This window comes from Mobula birostris, chromosome 3 (genome assembly GCF_030028105.1).
Source record: "Mobula birostris isolate sMobBir1 chromosome 3, sMobBir1.hap1, whole genome shotgun sequence".
Taxonomy (NCBI): domain Eukaryota; kingdom Metazoa; phylum Chordata; class Chondrichthyes; order Myliobatiformes; family Myliobatidae; genus Mobula; species Mobula birostris.
This window is the reverse complement of record NC_092372.1, coordinates 218,554,058-218,566,129: the sequence shown is the minus strand read 5'-3', so window position 1 is coordinate 218,566,129 and position 12,072 is coordinate 218,554,058. Positions and strand designations below refer to the sequence as shown.

General features: G+C 41.2%; 1 protein-coding gene across 1 annotated transcript in view; it reads left to right on the top strand.

Annotated features, from left to right (window-relative positions):
- Positions 1 to 12,072, top strand: part of obscnb (obscurin, cytoskeletal calmodulin and titin-interacting RhoGEF b) — a 598,125-nt gene that overhangs the window by 143,200 nt on the left and 442,853 nt on the right. Inside the window, exon 31 of the mRNA XM_072254438.1 lies at positions 5,100 to 5,372. Coding sequence (XP_072110539.1) covers positions 5,100 to 5,372 — 273 coding nt within the window. The remainder of the gene's footprint in view (positions 1 to 5,099; positions 5,373 to 12,072) is intronic.

Below are 12,072 nucleotides of genomic sequence, written 5' to 3'. Positions count from 1 at the left end.
TTTGGTTAAAGAGATTATGTGACAGATGATTTTCTGAGGCAAATCTAGTTTGAGCATTTTTGAGGGATAACGTGGCTCAAAGTTAGCAGACACTTAGGGTTCTTGTTGCAATAATTATCTAATGAGGAAATAAGAAACTTGTACAGTTGCTAGTTTCCAAGAGAGGAATGTGGTGCTCATGTCATACAATCATGCAACGAGGAAGCTAGTCTATTGATCCAAACCATCAAACACTTATTTACTGTAATCCTACACTAATCCTATTTCATTTTCCTTTGAACTTTGAACTTTTTGCTCCTCACATATTGTCAACTCATCCCCAACATACAATAGGGGCAGTTTACCGTAGACAATTAGTCCACCTACCAGAACATCTTTGGTATAAGTGGAAACCAGGACACTTGGAATGTTCATTTTCTTACATAGATTCTGCCTGACTTTCTGATTTCCTTCAGCATTTTGTGTATGTTGATTCAGCATTGGATATCATGATTAAACATGGATTGCTGTAGCTTTGAGGCAGCAAGTCTACCAGGATTCTGCTGTAAAATATACTACACTGGTGTCACCATATGCTAGATAAATTATTGAATCTTTACTGCACAGAATCCAAGCTTTTTGTACCCCTGTCACTTCCTGGGTTCAGAAAATTTTCAAAAAATTACGAAAAGTGAAATACTGTAGCTATTGGAAAATTGGCAAATTGGGTTTAAGATCGGCCGTGAGTAAACCATAGAGTAATATTTCATAAATAGTTGGACATTTCCATTAGCAGCACTATTGATAACCATGGAATTAACTTTCAAATTAATTGGTAGTTGATTTTTTATCATAGACAGGAGTAATGGGCTCGAAGGATGTTGAAGGTGAAAGATTTCAGGATATTAAAAATGTTCTTTGTTAAGAAAGCCATAAACTCAAAGGCTATGAATTGGGAATTTGGAAGTAGGAGTAATTTAAGTAATTCCATTTTTTTTGCTTGGTATAAGCATGATGAGTCAGATGTTGTCCTCCTTTTGCAGTAAATTTCTAAGATTACCTGAAGTACAGGGACCTATTTTAGACTTAGAATCAAGTTTATTATCACTATCTTACATGACGGGAAATTTGTTCCAATTTTGTGGCTGCAGTAAGAAGATGTGAATACCTACTCCATTTGGATTATGCCTGCACATTTTACTAGTCCTTCAAATTGGGAAATAAATAGTATTTGAAGGCAATAACAAATCTTTGCTGATGTTATTTCTGAGAGGAAGTTGTCAGTGAAGGTCCACGCTGCAACATAAACATTTGAACCCTCAATAAGTAATATGAGAAATGGAAGGTGATAGTGTCAACTATCCTGTATCCTTTTTACCTTTTTATAACAGCAGTTCTCCTACAGACTTATCTATTGATTGAAACAAGTGAAAAATAATATTTCTGAGGAGCCCACTCCCAAGAATTGTGCGCTGAGTTTTCCATCATGGTAATGTTTGTGACTGAAGAATTATTGTGAAGAATTATCCATGGCTAAACCTAGAATAGTTTCTCAACTATTATGGCAAAGCATCGGAAGAGAATTTTAAACAAAATGATGCTGTTAATACTTGAAAGTGACAACAGGGGAAAGGATATCAGTATTGAATTGATTGAATGAAATGAAACCAAAATATGGAATTTGAGATCATTGAGTACATTAAGGTAAAATGTTGTAAGGTAGTACTAACAATGGCAGTAGTTCCATGAGTGCAAGTCTTCTTGTAAGCAGCCAGTTAATACTATTCACTTCTTTTTATTTTGCACTGTTCACTAAACTGGGGTTTAATCTTCCAACTATTTGCTATGTATTCATCTTTGCCCATTCTGTCCTGGAACTTTGTCAAGACAAAATTTTCTCATCTGTTGGATATATCTTCTTCATCACCTTTCTCCATTGTGACTTCCAGAGCACTATCCGGTAATTTAAAAATCAACACAATAGATCTTTTTTTCTCCCTTCAGTGTACCTCCACTTCAAGTTTTGCAGGCTAGCAGGAATTGGTGCATTGGCCAAAATACCAATTTCTTTCATCCAACTGTGCAGCATCAGGCACATCCATCAAAAGGCATTGTGCAATGCAAATGAGCTATTGGGTGAATAGTTTGATTGTCCTGTTCATTTTAAGAGTGTATTTGTAGATGGTAGAAATAGCAGATGCTGGAATCTGGAGGAAAAATGTTGGTCTTCCCATTACATCTTGTATTCTGCCAGCCTAGGCTACAACCAGATGAACAGTGAATTTTCAAATTTTAGGCAGTCTCTCCTTTCTGTGTTCCTGACTCTCTGCCACTCATCTCTCCCTTAATGCTTCTCATTGTCACCTTCCTTCCAAATCCTAGAGCCTTTGTGTCCTTGTTTATCACCCTCCAGCCTCTTCCACTTTCATGCTTTGTTCCACCACTACCATCCACTCACCCCGAACGCTCCTGTATCTTTTTTTAAAGTTTCTTTTTCCACATCAGCCAGCTGCCTCTGTCTCCCAACTCTACCCTCTTCCCTCCCCAGTGTGCTCCTTATGCCCATCGTCCTTCATCCCTCCTCAGTTCATTGTAACCATTTGGCTCTTGCGTCATCCTTTCCTCTTTCTATCAGCTGTTTTCCCTGTACACATGAAGCCCTGGTGCAGGATCACAACTCAAATGCTGACAATTCCTTTTCCCTCACAGTTGCTGTTTGACCCACTGAGTTTCTCCAGCAGTTTATATCTTTGCTTAAGAGTAAATCTGCTGTGCATTGAGGTCGATATGTGGTCGATGTTTAGAGATTTCTTGCAGGATGTTAGGGATAAATTTGTCCCAGTGAGGAAGATGAATGGTAGAGTGAAGGAACCATGGGTGACAAGTGAGATGGAAAATCTAGTCAGGTGGAAGAAGGCAGCATACATGAGGTTTAGGAAGCAGGGATCAGATGGGTCTATGAATATAGGGAGGCAAGAAAGGAGCTTAAGAAGGGGCTGAGAAGAGCAAGAAGGGGGCATGAGAAGGCCTTGGCGAGTAGGGTAAAGGAAAACCCCAAGGCATTCTTCAATTATGTGAAGAAAAAAAGGATGACAGGAGTGAAGGTAGGACCGATTAGAGATAAAGGTGGGAAGATGTGCCTGGATGCTGTGGAAGTGAGCGAGGTCCTCAATGAATACTTGTCTTCGGTATTCACCAATGAGAGGGAACTTGATGGTGAGGACAATATGAGTGAGGTTGATGTTCTGGAGCATGTTGATATTAAGGGAGAGGAGGTGTTGGAGTTGTTAAAATACATTAGGATGGATAAGTCCCCGGGGCCTGATGGAATATTCCCCAGGCTGCTCCACGAGGCGAGAGAAGAGATTGCTGAGCCTCTGGCTAAGATCTTTATGTTCTCGTTGTCCATGGGAATGGTACCGGAGGATTGGAGGGAGGTGAATGTTGTCCCCTTGTTCAAAAAAGGTAGTAGGGATAGTCCAGGTAATTATAGACCAATGAGCCTTACGTCTGTGGTGGGAAAGCTGTTGGAAAAGATTCTTAGAGATAAGATCTCTGGGCATTTAGAGAATCATGGTCTGATCAGGGACAGTCAGCATGGCTTTGTGAAGGGTAGATCGTGTCTAACAAGCCTGATAGAGTTCTTTGAGGAGGTCACCAGGCATATAGGTGAGGGTAGTGTAGTGGATGTGATCTATATGGATTTTAGTAAGGCATTTGACAAGGTTCCACACGGTAGGCTTTTTCAGAAAGTTAGAAGGCATGGGATCCAGGGAAGTTTGGCCAGGTGGATTCAGAACTGGCTTGCCTGCAGAAGACAGAGGGTTGTGGTGGAGGGAGTACATTCAGATTGGAGGATTGTGACTAGTGGTGTCCCACAAGGATCTGTTCTGGGACCTCTACTTTTCGTGATTTTTATTAATGACCTGGATGTGGGGGTAGAAGGGTGGGTTGGCAAGTTTGCAGACAACACAAAGGTTGGTGGTGTTGTAGATAGTGTGGAGGATTGTCGAAGATTGCAGAGAGACATTGATAGGATGCAGAAGTGGGCTGAAAAGTGGCAGATGGAGTTCAACCCGGAGAAGTGTGAGGTGGTACACTTTGGAAGGACAAACTTCAAGGCAAAGTAAATGGCAGGATACTTGGTAATGTGGAGGAGCAGGGGGATCTCGGGGTACGTGTCCACAGATCCCTGAAAGTTGCCTCACAGGTGGATAGGGTAGTTAAGAAAGCTTATGGGGTGTTAGCTTTCATAAGTCAAGGGATAGAGCTTAAGAGTCGTGATGTAATGATGCAGCTCTATAAAACTCTGGTTAGGCCACACTTGGAGTACTGTGTCCAGTTCTGGTCGCCTCACTATAGGAAGGATGTGGAAGCATTGGAAAGGGTACAGAGGAGATTTACCAGGATGCTGCCTGGTTTAGAGAGTGTGGATTATGATCAGAGATTAAGGGAGCTAGGGCTTTACTCTTTGGAGAGGAGGATGATGAGAGGAGACATGATAAAGGTGTACAAGATAATAAGAGGAATAGATAGAGTGGATAGCCAGCGCCTCTTCCCCAGGGCACCACTGCTCAGTACAAGGGGACATGGCTTTAAGGTAAGGGGTGGGAAGTTCAAGGGGGATATTAGAGGAAGGTTTTTTACTCAGAGAGTGGTTGGTGCGTGGAATGCACTGCCTGAGTCAGTGGTGGAGGCAGATACACTAGTGAAGTTTAAGAGGCTACTAGACAGGTATATGGAGGAATTTAAGGTGGGGGATTATATGGGAGGCACGGTTTGAGGGTTGGCAGAACATTGTGGGCCGAAGGGCCTGTACTGTGCTGTACTATTCTATGTTCTAAAAACAAGAATATACAGATTGAAAGGTTCAAAATAACAAATTGCATGTAGGAGTATAAAACTTCAGCTAACTACACGTGTGAAGAAAATGCTGTGCTGTGTATTCACATTGGTTGAAAACTCTATTAAGACTTCTTTTACTAATACCATCAACAAGAGAAGATCTTCATTTCATCAGTCTGGACTAAATCTCGGTCTTAAGTGAGGAATTCTAATATTCTCCTCTACACGGATCCCTGCGAGGAAGCATGTATGCAATTCTTATGTACTGATTACAGGTCAGAAAGTTCGAATGATTGAAGACCTTGAAGATGTTGAAGTCCTTGAAGGAGAATCAGCAACATTTAAGTGCAGGATATCACCATCAGATTATAACAATGTGCAGTGGTTCTTGGATAAAACACCTCTCCATACCAATGATGTGAATGAAATTAATTCACTAAAGGATGGCTATCATACTTTAACAGTTAAAAAGCTTTCAGTAAAAGATTCTGGTAATATAACTTTTGAAGCTGGAGATCTGAAAACCTCTGCCGTCCTGACAGTAAAAGGTAAAGTTTTTGTTAAAAATAAAAATATGAAATTTACATGTAAATATAATAAATACTGAATTAAGAGTATTCTTCATTCAGTGAAGGATGATCCAAGTTTTTTTTTTTACAAAGAATGTCACAATTATATTATTCCATATTATAGGCCTTGTCTACAGATATAGGAAGGCAGTTTCTTTATCCCATTAAACAGATATTAATATTAAGACACTAGTCAGGCCGTACTTAGAGTATTGGCAACAGTTTTGGGCCCCATATCTCAGAAGGCATGTGTTGTTATTGAATATGAATGTCCAAAGGAGGTTCACGAGGATGATTCCAGGAATGAAGAGGTTAACATATGAGGAGCGTTTGGCAGTTTTGGGCCTTTACTTGTTGGAATTTAGAAGAATGCAGGCGATCTCATTGAAACCTACCAAATGTTGAAAGGACTAGATAAGGTGGATGTGGAGAGGATGTTTCCTATGGTGGGGGTATTCAGAATTCGAGGGCACAGCCTCAAAATTGAAGGATGATCCTTTAGGACAGAGGTAAGGAAGAATTTCTTTAGCCAGAGAGTAGTAAATCTGTGGAATGTTCTGCCACAGACTGTGGTAGAGGTCAAGACTGTGCGCATATTTCAGGCAAAAGTTGATCATTCAACACACACAAAAAATGCTGGTGAACGCAGCAGGATCATTTCCTGGTCGGTCAGGACAGCAAAGGATATGGTGAGAGATAGATATATGGGGTTGAGTGGGATCCGGGATCAGCCATGATGGAACGGCAGAGTGAACTCCATATGCTGAATGGCCTAATTCTGCTCCTATGTCTTATGGTCTTTTGCATAAAGCCATCCTTAATTAACCTTTTCATCTCCAGGTAGGTCATGTCCTTCAGAATCCCCTGTAGTAACTTTCTCACCAATGAAGTTAAACACACTGGCCTGTAGTTCCCTCGCCTTGGACCTTCTTAAATAAAGGAGTCATTTCATCCTTGAAGTCATGTAGGCCAGAATTTGTAAGGATAGAAGATTTTCTTCCCTAAAAAAAATTAGATGGCCCTTTATAACAATCCTGTACTTTCATGGTTAGCATTACAGAGGCTAGTTTTATTTTTAATTTCATATATATTACTGAATTTAAATTCTGCAGCTGCCAATGTGGGTTCTTGGTTCACTTAAAGCACGAAAGTATGTTTACATAGGGTCATAAAATACTACAGTACAAAAACAGTTCCTTCAGCCTATCTAATCCACGCAGAATTGATTTTCTGCCTAGTTCCATCTACCTGCACCTGAAGCATATCCCTCCAAACCTTTCCTACCCATATACCTATCTAAACTTCTCTTAAATGTTATGGCTGAAACTGCATCTACTATTTCGGTTGGCAGTTCACTACACACTTGCAACACTCTCTAAGTGAAAGGGTTTCCCCTTAGATTTCCTTTAGATATTCACCTTTTATCTTAAACCTCTTGTTCTAAATTCATGCACTTTGGGGGGGGGGGGAGGGGGGAGAGACCATGTGTGCATTCACCCTGTCATAATTTTGTGTACTTCTATAAGAACTCCCCTCATTTCTTGCACTCTTGGGAATAGAATCCTATCTTAAAAACTCAGGCCATCAAGTCCTGGCAACATACCTGTAAATTTTCTCTGCATTCCTTCAAGCTATTTGATATATTTCCTGTAGGTAAGTGACCAGAACTGCTCAAGTGATGCTCTAAAATGGGTCTGCCATTTTCAGCCCTTTTTCCCAACTGTTCAAGATCACACTGAAAGTTTTGATAGCTTTCCTCAATGTCCATTATGCCCCCGAATCTCAATGTCATGCACAAATTTACTGATCTGGTTTATCACGTTGTCTTCTAAATCATTAATATGATGATAAAGAACAAAGGACTTGGCGGCATACCACTAGTCACAGCCCTCCAGTCCAAAAGGTGGCCATCTACTACCACACTCTGGCTTCTCTTGATAAGCCAATGCGGGATGCAATTGGTTATTCCATCCTGAATGCCAAGTGACTGAACCTCTGAACCAGCCTCCCATGTAGGACTATGTTAAACGTCTTGCTTAGGTCCATGTAGATGACATCTACCATCTTTTCTTCACTAATCTCCTTGGTAACCACCTCAGGAAACATCTACAAGATTGATCAGAAACACAAAGCCATATTGACTTGTACCCTTAGTTAACAGTGAAGTAAGAGTTGTACGTTAATAATATCTGCACCTTGTAAAAATGAAGAGACTGCAAAATGAAAAGGAAATGAGATGCAAAGGAAAGGAGTAGGAGTGAATGGAATATCAATAGGTTTAAATAGGTACATTTAATGTTAGAGAAATGTATACAATATACATCCTGAAATTCTTTTTCTTCACAAACATCCATGAAAAACAGAGGAGTGCCCCAAAGAATGAATGACAGTTAAATGTTAGAACCCCAAAGCCTTTCCCCAGCTTCCCCTCCCACGCAGCAGCAAAGCAATGACCCCCCCACTCCCACCAGCAGAAAAGCATCTGCGTCTCTCACTGAGCACTTGCGCGTGCAGCAAAGCATCAATAAAGACACAGACTTGCAGTACCCCAAAGACCACTCATTCACCCAGTATTCGACATACCACAGTCTGTCTGTGCCCCCTCCCCCTCCCCCCTCCCCCTCCCCCTCCCCCTCCCCCTCCCCCCCCTCCCCCTCCCCCTCCCCCCTCCCCCCTCCCCCCTCCCCCCTCCCCCCTCCCCCCTCCCCCCTCCCCCCTCCCCCTCTCCCCCTCTCCCCCTCTCCCCCTCTCCCCCTCTCCCCCTCTCCCCCTCTCCCCCTCTCCCCCTCTCCCCCTCTCCCCCTCTCCCCCTCTCCCCCTCTCCCCCTCTCCCCCTCTCCCCCTCTCCCCCTCTCCCCCCTCCCCCTCTCCCTCCCCCCCCCCAATAAGGGACAAAGAGGTGTCCCTGTTTCACAACGAGAGGGGAGACATTACAAAACAACTCGCTGATTTATGGTGTTAAAAGTCTGTTGCATCACTTTTTTTGAGCTCTGTGCACACAGAACTTGGGTCTCTGGGCACACAGCCAGCTCGCTGTTTTCAATCTTCCGTGTACTCCCACGACACATCAGGCGGTGGCACTGACCTCGAATCCACCTGCCTTCAGAGCCACAAAAATCCAGCACCCTGAAGGCGCACTAGTATTCCAAGCCGTGTCCTTGGCATATCAAAAAGTGGCCGGTTGTGAGGCCCTGCGGGTGGGTCCCATTTCCACAAAGAACCGAAGTCATCATGTAACTCCAAGTCAGGGTCTTCAAAAGAACCTTGAAAAGGAAAATAGAGTGATATTAAAGATAGAATAGAGTTGTTTCTGAAGACGCAAGCAAAGGAGTTGCCGTTAGGTGCCATCATCCTCGGCTCCACCCTCTGTCAAATTCATATACAATGATATGCCTATTAGGATTAAATAGCTGGAAGCTGTATGTGGACCCAGTAGTAATAATTAATGAAATGTGTATATATTATGTGGAGGTCTTGGTTGACATCGTTATTGATGCTTGATGGATTATATCCGTTGAGCAGTATGTTGGTGCAATTGGTAGAAGATTGAATTTGGTGCAAGCACTAACTTTGGACATACATGAGGACTTGTAGGGCTACATCCAGGTTCTTAGAGAGTTAATTTCCCATGTTCATGACTAATTTCTGAGTTCCAACTGGAAGGCTTGCATCTGCATGGTTGACAAAGGCTTCCAGAGCTATGTATGAAAATTTGTTTGCTTTACTTGCCTCTGATCGGATGGGTATGGTCTGCACCAGATCAGATAGGTAAATTCATCTGTAAATCTTGAAGCATGTTGTTTCTCACTATTTGCTGTGTCTCTTAGTTCATTCTTTTGGCGATTATACGTTTTACATCTCCACTATTAAATAAGAATTTCCCAAGAATGAGAGCTTGGGTAATTCTTTTTCATTATGATGCCATGCTAGTTATTCAGCTGTTCATTTTTTACTGCCAAATGTTAAGGCTCCATGGGGGAATTAATTTTCTTTTAGAGTTTACCGAGTCATAGAGAAGTAAAGCACAGAAACAGGCACTTCAGCCCACCTAATCCATGCCAAAACCATTTAAACTGCCTACTCCCATCGATCTGCACCAGGACCATAACCCTCCATACCGCTACGATCTATGTACCTATCCAAACTTCTCAAATGTTGAAATTGAGCTCGCATGCACCACTTGTGCTGGTGGCTCATTCCACACTCCCATAACTCTGTGACTGAAGAAGTTTCCCCCCTCATGTTCCCCTTAAACTTTTCACCTTTCACCCTTAACCCATGAGCTCTGGTTGTAGTCCCGCCCAATCTTATTGGAAAAAGCCTGCTTGCATATACCCTATCTCCTCTCAATTTTCTACATTCTAAAGAATAGTCCTAACCTATTCAATCATTCATTATTACTCAGGTTCTCCAGACCTGCAATATCCTTGTAAATCTTTCTGTACTCTCTCAACTTTGCTTATATGCTTCCTGTAGGTAGGTGACCGGAACTGCACACAATACTCCAAATTAGGCCTCACCAACATCTTATACAGCTTCAAAATGACATCCCATCTCCTGTACTCAATACAATGATTTATGAAGGCCAATGTGGCAAAAGCTTTCTTTTCAACCATATCTATCTATCACATCACTTTCAATGAACTATGTATCTGTATTCCCAGATCCCTTTGTTCTCCCACACTTCTGAGTGCCCTAACCGTTCAGTGTGTAAGACCTACCCTGTCTGGTCCTACAAAGTGCAAAACCTCACACTTGTCTGCATTAAACTTCACCTGCCATTTTCAGCCCATTTTTCCAGCTGATGCAGATCCCTCTGCAAGCCCATATTCTTCTTCACTGTCCACCACAGCCCCCAATCTTGGTGTCAGCTGCAAATTTACTGATCCGGTTAACCACATTGTCATCCAGGTCATTGATATAGATGATAAACAACAAATGACCTGTGGCACACCACTAGTTACAGGCCTCCAGTCAGAGAGGCAACCCTCTACTACCACTCTCTGGCGTCTCCCATAAAGCCAATTTCTCATCTAATTTACCACCTCATCCTGAATGCGTAGTGACTGAACCTTCTTGACCAGCCTCACATGCGGGACCTTGTTAAGTGCCTGCCTAAAGTCTGTGTAGACAACAGCCACTGCCTTGCCTTCATCTACTTTTCTGGTAACTTGCTCAAAATTTTTAAGATTGATTAGACCTTTCCTACCAGCCACAAAGCCATGCTGACTATCCTTAATCGGTCCATGTCTATCCGAATATTTGTATATCCAGTTCCTTAGAATACCTTCCAATAACTTTCCCACAACTGATGTCAGACTCACCAGCCTTATAAACACTTTCTGTATTATTTATATGTGTTTTTGTGTTAAGTGTCAAGTAGTTATTCTTTCAAGCACTTGCAACATAATTCAATGCGTTTACGACATCCTTTTCATCATATAAATGAAGTTAGGAAAAAGGTATTTTTAGTACATAGCCGTTTCATCTTTCATTGTTTAGAAATCTTCAGCCTAATCAAGTATGATGATTTTCTCTGCTTTTATTCTAATCAGTTCTTTATATTGTTTAACTTATTGGATAACCTCATGTATAAACATAGTACCTTATCCCAAATGGTTAAACAGAAGTTATTGAAGATATTATAAAGTTAACATATCTTCATATTGTTTTAGAAAAGCCACCTTTCATAACAAAAGAGTTGACAGCCTCAGTTTCTGTCACTGAAGGGGAAGATATCATCTTGCACTGTGAAACGTCTAAACCAGACTGTACAGTTGAATGGTTTATGAATAAAAAGCTTTTGAAAAATTCAAAAAGGCATAAAATCACTTGTTTTGAGAATGAAGCCAGACTAATTGTTTGTAAAAGTGTAGAGGAGGATGTTGGAACTTATGAATGCCAGACTGTGGCAGCATGTTCTAAAGCTGTTGTCAAAGTGAATGGTAAGAAAATGAGCTTTGCTTGTAAGCAGTACTTACTTAATAGTGAATCCCCATTTTACTGTATTTAGGTAACAAATCACCACCAGAAATTTTGAGATACAGAATAAAAATTTTCCATTACATATTTTTGTAGAAAAAAACAAGATGTACATTGAGAACTGAACTGATTTACCAAAGACAGTGATCACAGGCTGCTGGTTCACAGCAGGAGGCCACAATTGATTTTCTTTGGAAAATGACAAGGCAATTTCTTCTTTCAATGCTTAAACAGTGATATTTTATCGAACAGTATAATATCCATTTCTAGTTAATTAACCTTTCCCTTCGATATTCTATGCAATCAAAATTCCCATGTCTGTTGACCACATATCAGCAGGGTCATTATAGTTGGGGGAAAATGCTTCCCATACGAATGCACCTCTATTTAAAACATGAGTTTCAATGGCGAAAAAAGTGGCTTGTTTTACAGGAAATTGGAATAGGGGAGTTTCTCTGGGAATGCATTCCTCCATAACAGAGGGATGCACTTACGTTATAAGAATGATTATAATAGCTATATAATTTATTGGTCAGTTGCTAACATTGTTTGTCATTGATTAAGTTTAAGGTACTTTTCTGATGTCTGCGTTGCTTTTGACTATTGACTCCTTGAGATTTTTGTAGCTCCATGATTAGAGTGGAGTAAGAGTTTTAAGTAGTTGCTGACCTGTATGCCTGAATATAGGAATGATTGA